Here is a 23,985-nt window from a genome sequence, read left to right as displayed (position 1 = left end):
GGCGAGCTGCAGAGCAGTGAAACAGAGCAGCGCCAGAGGAAGAAGAGAAAGGGAATTTCCCGAGGACTTGTTTAATTTAACCACTGTTCTAGAGCTCAAACAAAAATATGGCCAAAATGAAAGTTGTACAACTTTTCAAGCTCTACAACTTTGCTTTAGGGTTTGAACTCCAAAACTCAAAATATGAATTTTTATTTTAAGACTTGGACTAAATTTGAATGTTTATCAATTTTTGTCCTAGTTAGGGTGAATTACATATAACCTTGGGCCTATTTGCAAAATGCTATGTAAGTCATGATTACTTACATTATTACCCTTTGGCCTCTAGTAATTTTGGAAAGTTATTTTTGTAAATCACCTATTTTGCATAAAAAGACTAGTGGCGAACATTTGCCACAAACATTTTACATTTAGGCCCCTACATTTCTAGCAAATGAACCCACAGTCCTCACTTCAAAAATATCCTCATCCCACACCACTCCGACAGCGGCGGGTGAGGTGCGGGTGTGAAGGTGGCGGCCGGCGCGGGCGTGCCACGGCATTGCGGGCCGCGTGGCTCGCCGGCGCACGCGCCTGCCGTCCCGCTCGCTGCTGGCCGCAAGCCAGCCCTCACGCCATCGGGCGAGCCGGACACCGTCGACCCGCCGGACCTAGGGACACAGCCGCGTCTAGCGCCGTCATCCATGTGCCGGCTCCCCGCGCGCGGGCGAGCGGGTCTCCAGGGTCGGCTGCGCGCTGGCCCTGTGCCGCCGCGGCCTGGGCGCCCACGGGGCCGCTGCTCCTCATCAACAGCCGGTATGGCCTGCGGCGCGCGAGGCTGCCGGCTTCGCCGCTCGTCGCCCGCGGCCGGTCCGGCCAGGTGAACGCGCTCCTCGCCCACGGCCGGTTCGGCGCCCCGGCTACTTGCCCACGGCCGGCCAGGCGGCGGCCGTCGCTCCCAGCCTACGGCCACATCGGCGCCTTTGCTTCTCGCCCGCGGCCAGCCAAGCGGCATTGCTGGTGCCGCTGCTCCTCGCCCGCGGCCAACTCATCGCCGCAGCTCCTCAAGAGCAGGACGCGCGCAGTGCCGCTGCTATGGTTCCCCACCGGCGCATGCTGCGATTTGATTGGCTGGAAGCTTCTAGCGAGATACTGTGCGCCCGAGGGTCTTATCCCTTCCATGGCTTCGTCTCCTCCTTCCCCTCTTCTGCTTCTTTCTTCCCGTGTCTGTGACTGACGCTTCCTCTTCTCGCGCTGCCACTGCCGTCGCCTCCGCCCCTGCTCCCACGTTCTCCAGCTCTAGCCGTGGCTTTGCTGGGGTGGTCGCTTCTTTACTGGTGTGTCATGACCCGGACATGACGAGAAGAAGACGGATCGCTGAGTTTACGCTTTCGACGTGGTTAACGTTTTGAACTTTGCTTTTTAGCTGTCGTTAGCTGTGTGGGGCCGAAGCCGAGTCTGTAATGGCTTATAAGCCAAGTCCTGTGAGGGAGAACGCATAAAACAAAAATTAAGTGAAATCGGAAGAGGAACCATTCCTCGTCCCTCCCCAATCTCCCTGTATAATCTCACGCCTCGATTTCGATCGTTGGCCACAGGTGCTGCAGTGCTTACAGTGGTACCAGATTCATCGATCCTCGGCGGTGGGGCTCGCGGCGTTGTTGGCGGCGGGGTGTTGTTCCGGTGGCGGTGTAGGCGGCGGTAGACTTCGCACGGGGACCTTCTGCGGCGCATCTCTCGATCGCCGTTGAGTTCGGGTGAGTCCGGCTATCCCGTCGACCTTGAGCTCGCAAACGAATCGGGTTGGCTCGATCGATTCTAGTAGCACATCGCTGCTGGAATCTCGTCCTTAATTCCCATTCCCGCAGGCTCGGTTTGCGGTGGATTCATCACGGCTCCTCCAAGGCCTTCCGTGCAGACGTAGTTCATTCTGGAGGCAATGACATCTTTAGAGGAGCGCGATTCAGCATGTTGGGATCAGGTGTTCGAGTCGATCGATTTGCTGTACGCGAAGGTGGGGGAGATGGACACTACTCAGCAGCGTATGTCGACTCAGATGGATCTGGGTAATCAAGTGATGGAGCAGATACTGAAGGATCAGCAGACCCTCGCTCAGCAAATGGAAGCTACTAGACAAGCTATTGCTCGGTTTTCTCAGAATGTTCCTTCTCAACCTGATCCCCACCATCATCAGCGACCAGTCGTCGATCCACCTCCACACCGTCGGACTCCTCCTCCTGTTTCAGGTGAGCACTCTGCTTATCGTCCTCCTCAAGAGTCTGTTCGAGGGTACTGGCCAACATTCAGGGAGTGTTAGGCATTCTGTTCCTAAGATGTCATTTCCCAAGTTTAGTGGTGCAAATTGTGACATTCAGGTAATTAGAACATATGGATACTAGATTTTAGTATGACATATGTATGCTTGCTATGATATATGTGGGTATGATATATGTGGGTAGTACCAAAGACTAGGGGTATATTTGTAAATTCTATAAAATATAAGCCCTTAAGTGTAAAGTGGGTTATATGGAAGGTAGCTTTAAAACCTAGGAGAAAAATAATGCTAAGTGTTAAATTTATATTACTATAGGGAGGAAAGTGTAAAAGATAGGTTAGATCTTAAGAAAAATGGGTTTTTGTGTAAGAGTAGGGACCTATGTGTTTTTAAAATAAAAACTATAGGGCTTTTATGTAAAATAGTTGAGGTGTAAAAGTAATTCTCATGTTTACTTGAGGGCTAATATGTAAGTATACAAGTCATCATGATATCTCATGAAAATTTGTGAACATATCCAAATTTTGACCAAATCCCCTTTGGTATCATGAAAATTTGTGAACATATCCAAATTTTGACCAAATCCACTTTGGTAAGGACAAGGGTAATTCAAATTTCACCTTTATTCAAAATTTCACATGAAAAGCTGCAAACTCTGGATTTTTGAACTTGAGCCCTAAAACAATATTGTAGAGCTTGAAAAACTCTACAACTTTTGTTTTGGGCATTTCTTCTTTTGATCTCTATTTCAGTGGGAATTTTTAGTTTATCGGAAGGCCCCTGAACTTTCTATATATTCCAAACTAGTCCTTGGACTTTTCCCCCTCTTCTTCTTCCTCCGAACCCCCTTTGTCCCCTGCTTCTCTGCTCTTCTGCTCTGCCGCCGGTGCAGCTCCCCCTCCGGCCGCCACTGTGCAGATCGCCGTCGTCCACCTCCTGCTTCTCCCCCTTCCACGCGTCATCTCCTCCTCGAGCCCGGCTCTGGTTCCCTCCCCGCTGCCTTGTTTGCGCGTGCCACAGCTGCCGGAGCTCTGCTCGGCCGCCACCTCCTCGTCGCCGTGGAGAGTCCACAGCGAAGCCCCAGACCTCCATCTCTCGCGCGCACCAGCACTACACGAGCCTCTACATCCCATTCCTCCGGTTTCCTTGCCAATTCACGAGCATCCGACCCAAACCCCACTGCTGCTCCTCTTCTCCCCCTCCGGCAACGATCGGCATTGCCGTGGGCAGCCGCCACCAGACACCCCTCGCCCTCATCAACCCTCGTGCGAGCTTCTCCGTTCCTTACTCGTGCTCGTTGACCCCCTGTTGCCCTCCAATTGCAGCCGGAGCCCCGTTACCGACGAGCGCCGCCGTCGCCGCCTTCGGTCTCACCGTGGGCAGCTCACACCGAGCGTTCCCGCGCCACCACGACTCCTTAGCCAGCACCACATCAACGCCGTGCAACTCTACGGCCTCTTCGTGGGGTCTCTAGTGCCCTGTATTGCTTTTCCGACGCTCGCCGGCGTCTGTCCCCGCCGCCGCCGCCACTGTCTTCACCGGTTGCTTCTAATCCGACGCATACGCTCCCAATTGTTTGCGTCAACACCTTCCCCACGACTCGCTGAAGCTCATGCGCAGACCCTCCACCGACGCCGGTCACCGGAGTCTCGCCGTCGATAGAGCCCTCTCCGCCACCACCTCGGGTTCTCGTCGAGATCCACGTTTCCGACCAGTGCAGCCCTCAACACTTGGTGCTTTCGGACCGCCGTGAGCTCCTGAGCCCTCTCCTTCCCTCGGACCTCGCCGCCGGCGACTCTCCTCGCCGGAACACGGCCGTCCAATCCTTGCTCCCCTTCTGTCTCTGGCCAAGGACCCCGGGTTAGAAGGAGCAAAAGCCCAGGGGGCTATTTGCAAACCACAGGACTCAGAGAAACAGTACCCCTAGGGACCTCTGTGTAAACTTTTCTTATTATTTCATGTGTTTGATGCTGCTGTCTTGTAAAATTCATAGCAAACTGTAGAAAAATCCAAAAATTGCAAAACCAATTTTGTTAGAAACTAGATTTTAAACCCTACAACTTTTATTAAATGAGTTTGGTTTGAAACTAAGTATTTTTTAATCTATTTTAAATCTAAGGTAAAAGAGTTTAACATGCATAGCTTCTACATACTAACTTTGCTACTTATGATTTTTGGTATGCAATCTCTATAGATTATGTATGAACTGGTGTAGAATTTTCAAACCTAGTTTTGTTTTGTAGCTTGAATTCTTTTAAATTTGGGCAATTCAATTTGAATTATAATGGAATTAGTTAAGCATACCTATTAAAGCTTAATTAATTAGATCTTTTTGTCATAATCTAATAGGTGGATAATTAATCTATGATTAAATTTTCAAGACTTTATAATTTTATTACCTAAGGTTTGAATTTAAATTGGGATTTGAATCTAAACATAAAATATTTTAATTCCTGTTTTCAATAAATTCAATGCTATAGTCATAAGTTAAATATAAATGATAATTCAAAGCTAAAACCCCTTTTGTTTCAAGAGTTCTTGTGTGTTAGTTTTTTAAATTGCAACTTTATCGTGAAATAAAATAAAAGAGTATGCACCCCTTAATTTTATATCTTTGCATATCATGTAGACCCGACTACTCTAGCTGACAGTGACTACGAGCTGATCTCGGATCAAACCGTAGAAGTTCCTAAAGGCCCCGAGAATGCCGTCGAGGGTCTAACTGAAGCTCCGAACCAAAGTTCAGAAAACTTTGACACTACTGCCCCCAACCCTACGCAAGAAGGCAAGCCCCGGACATAACCCCTACTTTACCTACACTGCAACTTATATTATTTATATCTATCTATGCATTACGTTCATAGGAATTGTATGAAAAACCCTAGTTGCATATTCCTAGGAACCAATGTATTGGATACTAGCACTTGAATCCGAATAGCTGCTCTGCTAATAGGACCGGTAGAAGTCGGGTGATCTCCTGTCACTCGCGCGATATAGGAATTGTAATATTTATATTCCTGTAATCACTATAAGGATGACGGACGGGATTTATGTGAGGTATCATGAATGAGGTGTTGCCCCGTCTATATTGTTGAACTTGATAAGGTCGCAGTGTGTGGTGGTGGTGGTTAAGCGTTTGAAAGTACTAGCCACATGCCGCGAAATATGATAAGCGGTAAGCCTAGTAACCAATCGGCCCGACGAGTGGACATACCTCCCACCACTCGTATTTGGTTCTTCTGGTTACTTGATTCGAAGTGTACGAATACGTGTTGCAGGGCAACCAGGAGTGTGGTCATGTAGTCGCGCTACAGACCTACATCCTGCACACATTGAGTGTGCGTATGGTCCTGCGGTCACTTGTGGTGGACCTGTCCACGAGTCGGAATGAAAGGCAAACGGTCGCTTCGGAACAATCGTTGGATGTTCCCAGCGTGTGAGTTAGGTTTACCCTTGCAAGGCTGAAATTCGATTCAGAAATCGTCCGTTTCTCGCGGAGATTGAAACTGCTTGATCCCTTTACCACATAGAGTAACAAGAGAAATGCTATGGTTATTAAAGATGATGTTTGGCTAAAAATGCTACCATGCCTGGATAGCTATAGGTGCTTACCTAGAATGGATAATCACCTAGAATTTGAAAGCTAAAAGTTGAAATTAAGGACCTACCTTTTATTGCTTTTCAGCTGAAAACCCTACCTAAAACCTGAAAAGCCTACATGAGTCTAGTTATATGGCTAAGTGTACCATGACCGGGTAAGCCTTGCTGATTATTAGAATACTCAGTCTTGCATTATACTTTTGGTTCAGGTAATCCTCCTGACAACTCAGCTCTGCCTGTACCATGGCCCTACCCTCTACCTGATGGTTGGTCCGTGGAGTGGGACCCGCCTCCGGCCAACGCTGACCCCTCCGAGTGATGTCATGCCAGGGCTAGCATGATATCTGAACTGACGACGTGTACAGTGTCGTGCTATAAACTCCGCTGCTATGACATGAAACTTAAGGCTGTTTGTAATAAATACCATCAGTTAGAAACTGATGTTACTTTTAAACTCTCATGTAATATCTTTGCCTGTGATGTAAAATGTGGTGGCTCTCGTATCTCTGGACTCGTCTTTGTACGAGGTACCTTGTTTGATCCTGCAATCGGTGGTTTATCGGGACGTTACCCGACAGGCCAAAGGATTATACCGTTTGAAGCACGTTGGAGCCTGCAGGAGCGGACTCGCGTACTTGAGCCGGTGTAATTCAAGTCGGTTCTGCACAGCTGGTATCAAAGCGGTTTATGAATGTGCAGTATCACTATCAACTGCTACTACGTCGTGAGATGGGCCAGTTGATCAATGCTACGCGAAGTCATTATAGGGAGGTTGATAGACAAAATACTCAAGTTGATCAACTTCGGGCCTTGGTGACTCAGAAGGATGAGATCATCGCAGCGCGGGATGAGACCATCCTTCACCAAGAAGATCAGATCAATGAGAGTGATCATATAATCACTCAGCGCAACACCATCATTGAGTTTCTTCAGGAACAAATCTATGATCTGATCCTTGAGGCTGATGATGCTCAGGCTCATCTTGAAGAACTACAGCAGCCACCAATACCTCCCGTCGCACCTGTAGTACCTGAGGTTGAAGAAGAAGATCCAGAAGAGATTGAGGGAGTCTTAGAGCTTGACTCCGAGCATGGGGACCCTGTTCTTAGTCCCCACCATTCTTCTTCGGGTAGTCAGTCTTCTGTAGGCAACTTCGATGATTTCTACTTGTTAAATCGTCGATTTCTTTCTAGTTGTAACCTGTGAGGAGTGTAATGCCTTAGTTAGTATGTAGCTTACTTAGACCTTGCGCCATTTGTTGTAACATAGATGGCCGGTGTCTGGATCCTATGGATGTGTAATGTGGGAAACCATCAAAATCTACGTTGTAATATGAGCTTCATGTTTTATCCTCTTGTTCATTATCTTTATGTTCTTAAATAAGATGATTGAATGCAATATGTGCATTGTTTATATGAATATTGTATCTTCGGAAATTGGGAGTAAGGTCATGTGGTTAATGACGGACGTCCCCTTTATTTCAGATGGTTGGAGCTACACGAGGAACCCCGGAAGGCTTCCGGGCAGAACAAACCAGTAGTTCTCATCAACCGCCACCACCACCTCCCAACCTAGCCGAGGTGATGGCACGGCAAACAAAACTCCTAAATCTGCTAGTACAAGCACAGCAGAACCAGCAACGTCAACAGTTCCGAGGAGGTCATGATGACCTCACCCCTCCAGTGGCCAGCTATCAGGACTTCCTCAGTACCCAACCCCCGTTCTTCAGTAAGGCTGAAGAACCTTTGGACGCTGATGTCTGGCTTCATATCATCGAATCGAAGTTCGCCCTCTTGACTATACCTTGTGCGAACTCGAGTAAAGCTTCTTTTGCTGCCCAGCAACTTCGCAGTGCTGCTCGTATATGGTGGGATAATTTCTACGCCATGCAGCCCGCGGGACATGTCATCTCCTGGGATGAATTTCGGACTGCCTTCAGAGCACACTATATTCCCGAAGGATTGCTGGAACAAAAGTTGAACGAGTTCTTAGCACTTACCTAGGGTTCCAATACGGTATTGCAGTATGCACAAACTTTTAATCATCTGTGCTAATATGCAGGTTATCATGCAAATAATGATGCTAAGAAACAAGATCGTTTCCGTCGTGACCTTAATACCAAGCTCAAGGAGCGCCTGAATGTTGTTAGGGCTAATAATTTCAGCGAGCTGGTTAATATGGCCTTAACCCAGGAGGATTATATCATGGCACAGCGTGCTGAGAAGAAAAGAAAGACTCCTACTGGACCTTCGAGTGCTCAATCACCGAGGTATCGGGTTGTTCCTAATACCCAGAGCAAAGCGCCACAGAGGAATGCTCCGTTTGGCAGATTGGTTTTCAGGCTGCCCCAACAACAAGGAAGGTATAGACCTCCCGTACCTCCACCGCAACTACAGCAATCTGGCCCAAGGCCAAATGTGCAACAAGCTCCACAGAGAGGCAGCAATTATCGCTGTTTCAATTGCGGGAGTGCAGACCATTTCATCAGGGATTGTCCGCGGCCCAGGAAACCTAACCAAGGACAAAGTTCCAATCAGGGTAACCAAAACAAGGGTAAAAGGCCGATGATGCAAGTCCGGCAAGGACGAATTAACTTCACCACTCTTGCGGAACTTCTGGACGGAGCCCCCATCATGTCGGGTACGTTCTCTATCCACCACCAACCAGTTGTTGCATTATTTGATTCCGGAGCAACTCATAGTTTTATCAGTAACAACTGTGGTACCCGAAAAGGACTCGATCTTGGTCCTACTAAGGGGTCATATATGATTTCTACCCCTGGAGGAAAGATTACATCTGACCGAATGGTCAAAAAGGTGCCAATTCAGTTTGGTAGCAAAGAAATTAGAACTGATTTGATTCTATTAAACTTAGAAGGTATTGATGTTATACTTGGGACAAATTGGATGACAGAACATGGGGTACTGCTAGACATCTCTTCCCGAGTTATTGAGATTAACTCACCCCATCAAGGAGCCATTACCCTCTACCTGCCTCAGCAAGACTACCTATATTCTTGCACTTATACTATCACAGACATCAAAGTAAAAGATATTTCGGTAGTCTGTGAATACCCCGATGTTTTTCCAGATGATTTGCCTGGAATGCCACCCGATAGAGACATCGAGTTCATTATTGAACTTCAACCTGGCACTGCTCCTATTTCCAAGAGGCCATATCGCATGCCTCCAAATGAATTGGCCGAGTTAAAAATCCAACTTTAAGATCTTCTTGATAAAGGTTTCATACGCCCAAGTGCTTCACCTTGGGGTTGTCCCGCTCTCTTCGTTAAGAAGAAGGACAATAGCCTAAGGTTATGTGTTGATTATCGTCCACTCAATGCGGTTACTATCAAGAATAAGTATCCTCTTCCCCGCATTGATATCCTGTTTGATCAGTTAGCTGGAGCTAAAGTCTTTTCCAAGATTGACTTACGCTCTGGCTATCATCAGATCAAAATCAAGCCCTGTGATATCCCAAAAATGGCTTTCTCAACCAGATATGGACTATATGAATATCTGGTTATGTCATTTGGGCTTACTAACGCCTCGGCATATTTCATGTATCTCATGAACTCAGTCTTTATGCCGGAACTTGATAAATTCGTCGTGGTCTTCATCGACGATATTCTAATATATTCCAAGACTAATGAAGACCATGCCAATCACATACGTATCGTTCTTCAACGACTACGTGATCATCGCCTTTACGCCAAATTTTCGAAATGTGACTTTTGGCTGGATAGTGTGAAATTTCTGGGACACACTATCTCTAGTGAAGGCATATCAGTTGACCCAACTAAAGTTCAGGAAGTTATGGATTGGAAGCCATCAACTTCAGTCCATCAAATTCGAAGTTTCCTTGGATTGGTGGGATACTATCACCGATTCATTCCAGACTTCTCCAAGATAGCCAATGTCGGGTTTTATCCGGCTGCCCACCGAGGGGTATACCCAAGGTGGTAGGTTTTGGGTTAGGATGCGCCGAGATCAGGAACTCGAAGGTGCCGACAACACAAGATTTAGACAGGTTCAGGCCGCAATATGCGTAATGCCCTACGTCCTGTATGATGGTTTGTATTGCCTTGATGTTGATCTGGTGATCTTGGTTTTGAGGGGGTCCCTGCCCGCCCTTATATATCCGGGAGGACAGGGTTACATGAATCCTAGCCTGATACTAGCTTAGGAATCGTACTCAAGTACAACTCGTGTTGTTTCCTTCTATATCGACTAGTTCTACTCCGCATGCGGGTAGAATACAACATAAACAAGGTACAGGACACGTCCTATCCCCTAGCCCAATACGGACTCCTTGATGTACACAGCCCCGTGGCCCCGGGTCTGACAGCCAAGCCAATGACTGAGCTACTTAAGAAAGAAGTTAAATATCGATGGGACGATAAGTGTGACGAAGCATTCCATACCTTGAGAAAACTTCTAACAACCGCTCCCGTGCTAGCTCAGCCAGATAATATTCAGCCTTTTGATGTCTACTGTGATGCTTCTGGGACTGGCCTTGGTTGCGTTCTAATGCAAAACGACCGAGTCATTGCTTATGCATCCAGAGCGCTCCGGAACCACGAGCAAAACTATCCAACTCATGATCTTGAATTGGCAGGCGTTGTTCACGCTCTTAAAATCTGGAGACATCATCTTATGGGTGCTAAGTGTAACATTTACACTGACCATAAGAGCCTCAAATATATCTTTACCCAAGCTGACTTCAATATGAGTCAAAGGCGATGGTTAGAACTAATCAAAGATTACGACCTTGAGGTATATTACCATCCTGGCAAAGCCAATGTGGTTGCGGATGCACTTAGCCGCAAGGCATATTATCATTGCTTAACCGCGGCAACTTTCAGTGACACCCTCTGTAATCAGATGAGAAAACTCAATCTAGAGATTATTCCTCAAGGTAGTCTAAATCTTTTATCTATTGAGTCTACTCTTCGAGATAAAATCATCATGTCACAACTACATGATGAGGGTATCAGAATTATCAAGCTAAGACTATCTCAGGGAGAAGCTAAATACAAGTGTTTTCGCATTGATCATCACGGAGTCTTGTGGTTCAACAATCATATTGTTGTACCTAAAGACCATCAACTTCGTAAACAAATCCTTGATGAAGCACATATATCTAAATTCTCTATTCATCCTGGTAGCACCAAAATGTATCAAGATCTACGACAACACTTTTGGTGGACCAGAATGAAGAGAGAGATTGCCAAATACGTATCTGAGTGTGATACATACCAGAGAGTTAAAGCTAGTCATCTCAAGGCATCTGGTACACTTCAGCCACTACTCATTCCGTCATGGAAATGGAAAGATATTAGTATGGATTTCATTGTTGGTCTTCCCAACACCTCTCAAAAGCATGACTCCATGTGGGTAATCATTGATAGACTTACTAAAACAGCTCATTTTCTTCCTGTGCATACCACTTACTTAGCTAAGAAGTATGCCGAAGTCTATCTTGATCAAATTGTCCGATTACACGGTGTCCCTAAGACCATTATCTCTGATCGAGGGGCCCAATTCATTGCAGGCTTCTGGGAACAATTGCAGTCAACTCTTGGAACCAAACTGATTCGAAGCTCTGCATATCATCCTCAGACGGATGGACAAACTGAACGAGTCAACCAAATTCTTGAAGACATACTCCGAGCTTGTATTATTCACTATGATACGAGCTGGGACAAATATCTTGCCTTGGCCAAATTCTCTTACAACAACAGCTATCAATCTAGTCTTCAGATGGCACCTTTTGAAGCGTTATACGGTCGCAGATGTCGAACTCCTTTAAGTTGGTCTGAGACCGGCGAACGCAAAATCTTTGGACCAGACCTAGTTGTCGAAGCTGAAGATAAGGTCAAGATTATTCAAGCCAATCTTAAGACAGCTCAATCTAGGCAAAAGAGTTATGCAGACCAAAGAAGGAAACCTCTGCAGTTCCAAGTAGGAGATTTTGTATATCTCCGAGTATCTCCTACCAGAGGTGTTCAGCATTTTGGCATAAAAGGGAAACTAGCACCCCGATATGTCGGACCCTTTGAGATCTTTCAAATCTGTGGCCTAGTGGCTTACAAAATTCATCTTCCATCTCAATTAGCTGCCATTCACGATGTTTTCCATGTCTCTCAACTTAAGAAGTGTATTAAAATACCCACGGAGATCATTGAAACCCATGCCATTGAAATCGAACCTGATCTAACCTACACCGAACAACCCATTCAAATCTTAGACACCAAAGAAAGAGTCACTAGAAGGAGGAAGATCAAAATGTACAAGATCTTATAGGATCATCACACCGAAGAAGAAGCAACTTGGGAAACAGAATCCTATCTTCAACGGAATTTTCCGACTTTCCTTACAATCAATTCCCAAATCTAGTCGTCCAACTCTATTCTGCTTCTGAATCTCGGGACGAGATTCCTTTTAGGGGGGGAGGCTGTGACATTCAGGTAATTAGAACATATGGATACTAGATTTTAGTATGACATATGTATGCTTGCTATGATATATGTGGGTAGTACCAAAGACTAGGGGTATATTTGTAATTTCTATAAAATATAAGCCTTAAGTGTAAAGTGGGTTATATGGAGAAAAATAATGCTAAGTGTTAAATTTATATTACTATAGGGAGGAAAGTGTAAAAGATAGGTTAGATCTTAAAAAAATGGGTTTTTGTGTAAGAGTAGGGACCTATGTGTTTTTAAAATAAAAACCATAGGGCTTTTATGTAAAATAGTTGAGGTGTAAAAGTAACTCTCATGTTTACTTGAGGGCTAATATGTAAGTATACAAGTCATCATGATATCTCATGAAAATTTGTGAACATATCCAAATTTTGACCAAATCCCCTTTGGTAAGGACAAGGGTAATTCAAATTTCACTTTTATTCAAAATTTCACATGAAAAGCTGCAAACTTTGGGTTTTTGAACTTGATCCCTAAAACAATATTGTAGAGCTTGAAAAACTCTACAACTTTTGTTTTGGGCATTTCTTCTTTTGATCTCTATTTCAGTGGGAATTTTTAGTTTACCGGAAGGCCCCTGAACTTTCTATATATTCCAAACTAGTCCTTGGACTTCCCCCTCTTCTTCTTCCTCTGAACCCCCTCTGTCCCCTGCTTCTCTGCTCTTCTGCTCTACCGCCGGCGCAGCTCCCCCTCCGGCCGCCGCTATGCAGATCGCCGTCGTCCACCTCCTGCTTCTCCCCCTTCCACGCGTCATCTCCTCCTCGAGCCCGGCTTTGGTTCCCTCCCCGCTGTCCTTGTTTGCGCGTGCCACGGCTGCGGGAGCTCTGCTCGGCCGCCACCTCCTCGTCGCCGTGGAAAGCCCACAGCGAAGCCCCAGACCTCCATCTCTCGCGCGCACCAGCACTACACGAGCCTCTACATCCCATTCCTCCGGTTTCCTTGCCAATTCTCGAGCATCCGACCCAAACCCCACTGCTGCTCCTCTTCTCCCCCTCCGGCAACGATCGGCATTGCCGTGGGCAGCCGCCACCAGACACCCCTCGCCCTCATCAACCCCCGTGCGAGCTTCTCCGTTCCTTACTCATGCTCGTCGACCCCCTGTTGCCCTCCAATTGCAGCCGGAGCCCCGTTACCGACGAGCGCCGCCGTCGCCGCCTTCGGTCTCACCGTGGGCAGCTCACACCGAGCGTTCCTGCGCCACCACGACTCCTTAGCCAGCACCACATCAACGCCGTGACAACTCTACGGCCTCTTCGTGGGGTCTCTAGTGCCCTGTATTGCTTTTCCGATGCTCGCCGGCGTCTGTCCCCACCGCCGCCGCCACTGTCTTCGCCGGTTGCTTCTAATCCGACGCATACGCTCCCAATTGTTTGAGTCAACACCTTCCCCACGACTCGCTGAAGCTCATGCGCAGACCCTCCACCGACGCCGGTCACCGGAGTCTCGCCGTTGATAGAGCCCTCTCCGCCACCACCTCGGGTTCTCGTCGAGATCCATGTTTCCGACCAGTGCAGCCCTCGACACTTGGTGCTTTCGGACCGCCGTGAGCTCCTGAGCCCTCTCCTTCCCTCGGACCTCGCCGCCGGCGACTCTCCTCGCCGGAACACGGCCGTCCAATCCTTGCTCCCCTTCTGTCTCTGGCCAAGGACCCCGGGTTAGAAGGAGCAAAAGCCCAGGGGGCTATTTGCAAACCATAGGACTCAGAGAAACAGTACCCCTGGGGACCTCTGTGTAAACTTTTCTTATTATTTCATGTGTTTGATGCTGCTGTCTTTTAAAATTTATAGCAAACTGTAGAAAAATCCAAAAATTGCAAAACCAATTTTGTTAGAAACTAGATTTTAAACCCTACAACTTTTATTAAATGAGTTTGGTTTGAAACCAAGTATTTTTTAATCTATTTTAAATCTAAGGTAAAAGAGTTTAACATGCATAGCTTCTACATACTAACTTTGCTACTTATGATTTTTGGTATGCAATCTCTATAGATTATGTATGAACTGGTGTAGAATTTTCAAACCTAGTTTTGTTTTGTAGCTTGAATTCTTTTAAATTTGGGCAATTCAATTTGAATTATAATGGAATTAGTTAAGCATACCTATTAAAGCTTAATTAATTAGATCTTTTTGTCATAATCTAACAGGTGGATAATTAATCTATGATTAAATTTTCAAGACTTTATAATTTTATTACCTAAGGTTTGAATTTAAATTGGGATTTGAATCTAAACTTAAAATATTTTAATTCATGTTTTCAGTAAATTCAATGCTATAGTCATAAGTTAAATATAAATGATAATTCAAAGCTAAAACCCCTTTTGTTTCAAGAGTTCTTGTGTGTTAGTTTTTTAAATTGCAACTTTATCGTGAAATAAAATAAAAGAGTATGCACCCCTTAATTTTATATCTTTGCATATCATGTAGACCCGACTACCCCTTAATTTTATATCTTTGCATATCATGTAGACCCGACTACTCTAGCTGACAGTGACTACGAGCTGATCTCGGATCAAACCGTAGAAGTTCCTAAAGGCCCCGAGAATGTCGTCGAGGGTCTAACTGAAGCTCCGAACCAAAGTTCGGAAAACTTTGACACTACTGCCCCCAACCCTACGCAAGAAGGCAAGCCCCGGACATAACCCCTACTTTACCTACCCTGCAACTTATATTATTTATATCTATCTATGCATTACGTTCAAAGGAATTGTATGAAAAACCCTAGTTGCATATTCCTAGGAACCAATGTATTGGATACTAGCACTTGAATCCGAATAGCTGCTCTGCTAATAGGACCGGTAGAAGTCGGGTGATCTCCTGTCACTCGCGCGATATAGGAATTGTAATATTTACATTCCTGTAATCACTATAAGGATGACGGACGGGATTTATGTGAGGTATCATGAATGAGGTGATGCCCCGTCTGTATTGTTGAACTTGATAAGGTCGCAGTGTGTGGTGGTGGTGGTTAAGCGTTTGAAAGTACTAGCCACATGCCGCGAAATATGGTAAGCGGTAAGCCTTGTAACCAATCGGCCCGAGGAGTGGACATACCTCCCACCACTCGTATTTGGTTCTGGTTACTTGATTCGAAGTGTACGAATATGTGTTGCAAGGCAACCAGGAGTGTGGTCATGTAGTCGCGCTACAGACCTACATACTGCACACATTGAGTGTGCGTATGGTCCTGCAGTCGCTTGTGGTGGACCTATCCACGAGTCGGAATGAAAGGCAAATGGTCGCTTCGGAACAATCGTTGGATGTTCCCAGCGTGTGAGTTAGGTTTACCCTTGCAAGGCTGAAATTCGATTCAGAAATCGTCCGTTTCTCGCGGAGATTGAAACTGCTTGATCCCTTTACCACATAGAGTAACAAGAGAAATGCTATGGTTATTAAAGATGATGTTTCTCTAAAAATGCTACCATGCCTGGATAGTTATAGGTGCTTACCTAGAATGGATAATCACCTAGAATTTGAAAGCTAAAAGTTGAAATTAAGGACCTACCTTTTATTACTTTTCAGCTGAAAACCCTACCTAAAACCTGAAAACCCTACATGAGTCTAGTTATATGGCTAAGTGTACCATGACCGGGTAAGCCTCGCTGAGTATTAGAATACTCAGTCTTGCATTATACTTTTGGTTCAGGTAATCCTCCTGACGACTCAGCTCTGCCTGTACCATGGCCCTACCCTCTACCTGATGGTTGGTCCGTGGAGTGGGACCCGCCTCCGGCCAACGCTGACCCCTCCGAGTGATGTCATGCCAGGGCTAGCATGATATCTGAACTGACGACGTGTACAGTGTCGTGCTATAAACTCCGCTGCTATGACATGAAACTTAAGGCTGTTTGTAATAAATACCATCAGTTAGAAACTGATGTTACTTTTAAACTCTCATGTAATATCTTTGCCTGTGATGTAAAATGTGGTGGCTCTCGTATCTCTGGACTCGTCTTCGTACGAGGTATCTTGTTTGATCCTGCAATCGGTGGTTTATCGGGATGTTACCCGACAGGCCAAAGGATTATACCGTTTGAAGCACGTTGGAGCCTGCAGGAGCGGACTCGCGTACTTGAGCCGGTGTAATTCAAGTTGGTTCTGCCACACGAATCCTCGGATTTGAAAGGACAAGTGTCTCAATTGCTTTCATTTGTTCAACATCCCTAAGAGTTTTTGGCCTACTGTTGCATCGCTGAATATGGATGGCCAGGCTGCCAAGTGGTTGCAAGTGTATAAGTTGCAGTTTGGTCTGGGTTCTTGGAAAGATCTTATTGCTGCAGTAGAAACTCAGTTTGGGTCCTTTGATTATCGAGATGCTATTGGCGAGTTGATTGCACTAGAGCAAACTGGTTCCCTAGAGGATTATATTGCTGCATTTCAAAACCTTCATTATAGTGTCTCCATGCATAATATTGGCCTGGGAGAATTATATTTCACTACTCAGTTTGTCAAAGGGTTGAAGTCTGAACTTAGAAGTGGAGTGCAGTGCCAAGTGCCTGACTCAGTAAACAGAGCTATACTATTGGCTAAGGTTCAACAACAGGTGTTGAATAACAGTAAGTTCAACTAAAGTTTCTGCTGCCCCAGCTAAAATTGATAACAAGTCTACTCATGCAACTGGCACCTTGTGGAAGGAAAGACAACTGAGAAATTTCAGAAAAACTAATGGGTTGTGCATGTATTGTGGAGAGAAATATGATGCTGCACATGCTTCTTCTTGCACTTTGAGGCCCCAACCTCAAGTGAATGCTCTGGTTTTGAATGACCTTGACCAACCACTTACAGTGGAGATTCTCAACATGCTAGCTGTAAAGGATTCCATTGCAGAGGATTTTGAACAGCTTTCTCTGAATGCTTTAGCTGGTACTGCTCATGGTGATGCTTTGCAGCTGAGAACTGTGGTGAGCAACAAAGTCATGCTCCTGCTCATTGATAGTGGCAGCTCCCATAGTTTCGTCAGTTCATCCTTTCTGAAAACAGTGGGCCTTCAACCTGTTGTTGCTCCTCCCAGAAAGGTCAAGGTGGCCAATGGGCAAATTCTAGTAACTGACAAGATGGTGCCTCACATGGAATGGTGGTGTCAAGGACACACTCTCACCTCTGACATGAAGGTGCTAGATTTGGGAGTCTATGATGCCATTTTGGGGTATGATTGGCTTAAGACTCATAGCCCTATGATTTGTCAGTGGGATAAGAAAGTGATAGAGTTTCAAGAAAATGGCAACACTGTTACTCTGCAGGGTATTCAGTCAGTCCAACAAACCTTACCTGGTATTTCTGCTACCAGTCTGCTTAAAAACTACAAAGGGAATGACATTTGGGCCTTTGCTGTGGTCACTAATTTGGATCCTTCTCCTCCTGCTATAACACCTGAAATTGATAAGCTTATTCAGGAATATGCAGATGTGTTCTCCAAGCCCACCTCTCTACCTCCACCTCGAGTGTATGACCATACCATCCCTCTCCTGCCTAATACTGCTCCTGTAAATGCTCGACCATACAGATACTCTCCTCTACACAAAAATGAAATTGAAAAACAGGTCAAGGAACTTCTGGCTTCTGGTTTGATCACCCAGAGTACTAGCTCCTTTGCATCTCCTGTCTTATTAGTTCTTAAAAAAAGTTGGCACATGGAGATTTTGTATTCACTATAGAAAGTTGAATGAATTGGCAATTAAGAATAGGTTCCCTTTGCCTATTATCGAGGAGATTTTGGATGAATTGGCTGGAACAAAATTCTTCACCAAGCTGGACATGACAGCTGGTTATCATCAAATCCGAATGTGTCCTGCAGATGAGCACAAAACAGCTTTCAAAACTCATCATGGACATTTTCAGTTTAGGGTCATGCCTTTTGGACTCACAAATGCTCCAGCTACCTTTCAATGCATGATGAATGATATTTTACAACCATTTCTCAGACAATTTGTCCTTGTTTTCTTAGATGACATTCTCATCTATAGTCCTACTCGGGAAGCTCATTTGAATCATCTGAGGCAGGTTTTGGATCAGTTGAGAGCTCATCAGTTCTATCTGAAAAGCAGCAAATGCTCTTTTGCTCAAACACAAATTGAGTACTGGGGTCATGTTATATCTCAGGAGGGAGTATCTACAGATCCTTCTAAAACTGATGCTATGCTGAAGTGGCCAAAACCAACATCAGTTACTGAATTGAGGGGATTCTTGGGTCTTACTGGCATAACAGGCGTTTTGTTAAAAATTATGGACTGTTAGCCAAACTTCTCACTCAGTTATTGAAGAAAAAGCAGTTTGACTGGTCTCCTGCAGCTGAGATGGCTTTTACTGCTCTTAAGACTGCTATGACTCAAACCCCAGTACTTGTTCTTCCTAATTTCAATGATCCTTTTGTGGTGGAAACAGATGCTTGTACCACAGGGATAGGGGCAATGTTGATGCAGCATAATAGACCAGTGGCTTTCCTTAGCAAAGCTCTAGGTCCCACTCATCCGCATTTGTCTATCTATGAGAAGGAGTTCTTAGCATTGATCATGGCCATTGAGAAATGGAGATCCTATCTCCAACGTCAAGAATTCATTATTCTCACTGATCATAAAAGTCTCTCATATTTGTCAGAACAAAACCTGCAGTCTGATCTTCAGAGGAAGGCAATGAAAAGATTGATGGGACTTCAATTCAAGATTGTGTACAGGAAGGGGAAGGAAAACTTAGCAGCTGATGCTTTGTCTCGTGTGGGTCATTTTATGGCTTTACAAGCAGTCTCTACTACTACTCCTGCTTGGTTACAGGAGGTCCTCAATTCATATCACACTGATGCTGAGGCATAGAAATTGCTGCAGTCCTAGTCAGTCCACTCTCCAAATGAACAGGGTTTTTCCTTGGCAGATGGTTTGATCAGACACAAGGATCACATTTGGCTTGGAAATAATTCTGCTCTTAGGACTAAAGTAATTGCAGCACTACACTCGAGCCCCATTGGAGGCCATTCTGGCATCCAAGCCACTTATTATAAAGTGAAGAAACTGTTCCATTGGAAAGGTTTAAAGCATGATGTGGAAGATTTTGTCAAGCAATGCAGTGTTTGTCAGCATTCTAAACATGAACACACTGCACCAGCTGGTTTACTCCAACCTTTGCTAATCCCAGCACGAGCATGGCAAGATATCTCCCTCGATTTCATTGAAGGGTTGCCACTGTCTAACAATGCAAATGTGGTCTTGGTGGTAGTTGATCGGTTCACCAAATACAGCAACTTTTTACCTCTCAAGCATCCATTTACAGCTCATCAAGTGGCTCAGACCCTGTTGGATTCAGTTGTAAAATTGCATGGCCTACCAAAGACAATGGTCTCTGACAGAGGCAAAATCTTTCTGAGCAAGGTTTGGCAGGAATTGTTCACTGCTTTGGGCACTAAACTCTTGCACAGTACAGCTTACCACCCACTGACCGATGGGCAAACCGAACTGGTTAATCAGTGTTTGGAGATGTATTTGCGTTGTGCAGTTCATAACTCACCCAAGCAGTGGAAACAGTGGCTACCATTAGCAGAGTTGTGGTATAATTCTTCCCTCCACACATCTTTAGGCTGTTCTCCTTTTAAAGCCTTGTATGGCTATGACCCCAATTTGGGTGTCATCTTTCCTGCTACTGTGTCTCCTACTTCTTAAACTTCTATGGTGGATCTAATTCAAGATCGTGAACAACACATGGAAATGCTTAAGGAGCAGTTAACAGTTGCTCAGAATCGTATGAAGCTTCAGGGTGATCGTCATCGGACTGATCGTGTCTTTCAAGTGGGTGAGCAAGTCCTTTTGAAGCTGCAACCATATGCTCAACACTCAGTGGTGAACTGACCTTTTCCCAAGTTGGCTTTCAAGTTCTTTGGGCTCTACTCTATTACTGAACGCATTGGCTCGGCTGCTTATCGCCTGGATCTTCCTGTTGAGAGCAAGGTTCACAATGTGTTCCATGTTTCACAGCTGAAAGCATTTACTCCCGACTACACTCCAGTTTTCTAAGGTATTCTGAAGCTGGTGGACCTGTCGGCGTCGGCTACTGAACCAGAGCTAATTTTGGATCGTCGTCTGGTTAAGAAAGGCAACATGGCGGTCCCTCAAGTGTTGGTCAAATGGTCCCAGTTCCCTGCTGCTGCCGCTACTTGGGAGGATCTCTGTGTCGCCCAGAAGAGATTTCCTTCAGCAAGTACTTGGGGCCAAGTCACTGCTGAAGGGGGGAAGATGTCATGACCCACACATGACGAGAAGAAGGATCGCTGAGTTTACGCTTTCGACGCGGTTAACGTTTTGAACTTTGCCTGTCGTTAGATGTGTGGGTCCGAAGCCGAGTCTGTAATGGCTTATAAGCCAAATCCTGTGAGGGAAAACGCATAAAACAAAAATTAAGAAGTGAAATCAGAAGAGGAACCATTCCTCGTCCCTCCCCAATCTCCCTGTATAATCTCACGCCTCGATTTCGATCGTTGGCCACGGGTGCTGCAGTGCTTACACTGTGTAGCTTCTCAAAGTGTTGTATTTTTTGTTGTTCCTCTCCTTTCTCCCTCCTGCTTTACCTCCATTCCTCCTTTCGTTCCTGCTGCCATTGGTGCTGTGCTTACTGCCTTATCCTTTTCTTCCTCCTTCCGTACCTCTCCTACTTCTTGCCTTCTTGGCGCTTCGTTCGGTGCCGTAGCTGCCGCCGCCGCCGCCGCCGACTTCGCTGGTGGTTCTGCGGTCTCACGTTTTGGCTGATTTTTTTCCCCACTCTTTGTTATCTCCTCCGAATTCCTGTACGTGCTAATAGTCTTTGTTCCTTTGCAGCTGGTGAACACTTTGTTTGGTTGGATCTAAGCCCAGGTAATTTTCCTTTTGGTATAGTGCGTAACTGTTCTTTGATTTGCCCATGCAAACCATTTCCTTATTGATTTTTAGATTAGTGCGTACAAATTTACCAGGCACGGTTAGATATTATTATAATGGAGTTTGATTCTATTAAGATCTATTTCCGCTCCCGTACATCCATTTTTGCTAGGTTTAGTTTCTCCCGTACACCCATTTTTGCTACATTTAGTTTCCTTTATGTTTCGAGCCCCTGTGTACGTCCACATCTTATAGCATTGGTGCAGATCCATGTGCTGGTTGTTTCAATTAATATAACATGCTTCATTTGTTTAGATGTGCCTCTCCTTAAATTTAATTTTTCCCTTAAAATGTATATCTGCATTATGATGCTTCATTTAGGGCAAATCACAAGCAAGCACACGGTAAGTTACAACCACTTTTACAGCATCTTTCTACATCTCTTTTTACTGTCGATTTTATGATGCAGTGTTCTTCTGATTCAAATAAATATATATACTCATATACAGTTACATGTGAAAAGAGGCTGTGGGCTATTCGAGAGAGTGGTTCATATGACTACAGGAGTCATTGATTAAGCAGGTCAGATGGGCTTAGTAGGGCTCGCGAAACCTTTCCTTGACAAAAACATTCTCAGCTAATAGCAGCCGAGCTATCTATCCAGATCAGGGTTGAACGAAGCGAATGGAAAAGCCAAAGAAAACATAAATCCATTGCGATTAGAAACCTGTGTGGCTTTGTTGACCAGTGCAAAGGCCCGACAACCATTCTGAGAGTCGAAGAGCATTAGTGAAGCGAGAGGAGGACAAGATGGTTGGGAAGAGGAGGAAGGGGTATTAAGGATATGTACATATACCTACATTTTTATTTGTAAATACAGATATAGTATTAGTTAGAGATACAAATGTCTCCCCTTTCAATAGTTAGAGGCTGAAAACTAAGGATGACAATTGATCTGGCATTGCTTTCTAACAAAAAAAATAATCTCTTCTCTCTCCTATGAGTAGTACTTTGACAACTTTATGATTTTCCCTTATCTTCCTAATGAAAATTGCTTTTTTCTCCCCATATGCATTACACAACAGCTCTTTCGGGTCCTCTAAAGTTAATATGGTGAAGTTCTTTAGCTAAATCTGTCCAAATTAAATTGCATGATCCATGGTGCTCCCCACCTTCCCCCCCCCCCCCACACACACACAGATTTGTATATTGTTAATCTTTTTCTCTCTTTTTACTTTGCTTCAACTTTTGGTTCTTGATTTCTTTTTTACTACTTTTGTATATTAGCGCCAAGCAACATAAATGGAATAGAAGCCAGCCATCCAGATACTATGTTCATAATCGGGTCTTCTACCATGGCACTCCTGAATGCTGCGGTTTCAATTTGCCACCTACCATATGTATCCCTAATCACAGAAATTGCAGATGATTCTACAGTTCTTTGTGGTGTTGAATTGGAGTTGCCGCAATTGGACAATCATACTGTGGATTTGTGTGCCAACTCTAAGAGGATCCTTCAGCTTCAGAGCTCAAAACTCATTCTTACTTCACCTTCTACTGCCGTCGAGAGCTTGGAATGCCACCAAATTATATGAAAAAAATAGAAAATCTCATATTTCCAGTCCACTCCGGTTAAAGACATTATCCCTGTCTTTGCTCACCAAGGGCGGAATCAAAGTATCTCCACCAAACGACATATGGCTAACTAAATTAATATTTCTACCCACTGTCCTACTCACTTTACAATTAAGTTTACCTCCACTATACAATCCGTTACTTATATTTTTCATATCAAAATTTCCCCTTGTAGTACATCATAAAATGAAACTATGCCCAGGAAAGGAATAAAGGTACCTAATGATTTAAGTACCTATGCGTCACTACTAAAAATAAATATAATGATCAACTTCAGCCAATGATGTCTTCACTGTCTTTACCTATTAGCATCAGATTCCACTACCTCAAGTAGAAGCAAGTTATCGTCTGAAATACCTTTTGTACCAACTATAGTTGATTCCCATTTATATTTAACTTCATCTTTATGACCACAGCTAACAATTTAGCATGGCATATTTTCCCCTTCCTGCAGGTAGCAACAAGACAGATCCATATTGCAGAACAAGTAGCAATCAGTCTCACCATTATTTGTAGCTTACAACCTTTTCTCTCAACGGTTGCTACAATATCTGGGTAGCGTACGCTTTAATTCGTGAAACCTCGATTTTTCTGTATACCTATGCAACTACGCGTGCATACGGCCACGCTCCTTGCTCCTTGCACAATGGTTTACGGCAATCAGGGATCAGGTGCCTAGCGTAATAGGCTACCTACTCGGAGACATTATGCGACCCAGCAAGAGTACAACGCGAAAATTTTACATGCATTTTACAATACTGTGATTTGCTTCCAACACGATATCATGTATATCAATTATAATATTCTTTTATGTTTACCTCGCAGGGGATCTTGACCATGTTGCTGGGCGAGTCGGGTTAAACTCTGACTAGTTGGCTTCATCAACAATCGCCCACGACTATTTCGACTACTCGTCTCGCCTATAAAACTAGTCGGAATCGATTCCGACTGGTCAGCTTTATCGACAGTTCAAGATTCAGCGGCAACTTGGCCGATGCCTAGGCTCGGGGGTTGGTGCCACCAACTATTTGGCTAAAACTATGGGACTCATCTAGTTCCTATGCTCGAGGGCTGGATATGACAGGGCACTCGTCGTGTTTTCAGCGATAATTTTCATACTTTAAGGCTGGATGCTGAAAACTACTTGGAAGATTCCAATTCAAGAGGCTTTTGAAGATT

At 44.9% G+C, this 23,985-nt stretch overlaps 1 protein-coding gene across 6 annotated transcripts; it reads left to right on the top strand.

The window, feature by feature from the left end:
- The first annotated feature begins 881 nt into the window (after positions 1 to 881).
- LOC112875079 lies at positions 882 to 23,985 on the top strand. Of its 6 annotated transcripts, none has more exons than XR_003225108.1 (3): positions 882 to 1,736; positions 1,848 to 2,225; positions 21,133 to 22,353. XR_003225108.1 is itself a non-coding variant. In XM_025938779.1 (3 exons), the coding sequence occupies exons 1-3, from the start codon at positions 1,919 to 1,921 to the stop codon at positions 23,676 to 23,678; spliced, it is 390 nt and encodes a 129-aa protein (XP_025794564.1). In that variant the 5' UTR covers positions 882 to 1,918; the 3' UTR covers positions 23,679 to 23,985. The 6 variants fall into 6 exon arrangements, 4 of the variants coding, with proteins under 4 accessions (XP_025794564.1, XP_025794563.1, XP_025794561.1 ...); XM_025938779.1 differs by adding an exon at positions 23,632 to 23,985 and having other exon boundaries at positions 882 to 2,225; positions 21,133 to 21,168; XM_025938778.1 differs by having other exon boundaries at positions 882 to 2,225; positions 21,133 to 21,168; positions 21,681 to 22,353.

This window comes from Panicum hallii, chromosome 9 (assembly GCF_002211085.1).
Source record: "Panicum hallii strain FIL2 chromosome 9, PHallii_v3.1, whole genome shotgun sequence".
In the NCBI taxonomy this organism is placed as follows: domain Eukaryota; kingdom Viridiplantae; phylum Streptophyta; class Magnoliopsida; order Poales; family Poaceae; genus Panicum; species Panicum hallii.
This window is presented reverse-complemented; position numbering and strand designations above follow the sequence as displayed.

What these genes read in the sequence shown, in the direction of transcription:
- LOC112875079 (XM_025938776.1), top strand. Translation starts at nt 1,919, where the DNA reads ATGACATCTTTAGAGGAGCGCGATTCAGCATGTTGGGATCAGGTGTTC. An exon ending in GACTCCTCCTCCTGTTTCAG is followed by an intron (nt 2,226 to 15,983) that starts GTGAGCACTCTG and finishes CTTTTGGTTCAG; the next exon opens with GTAATCCTCCTGACGACTCA.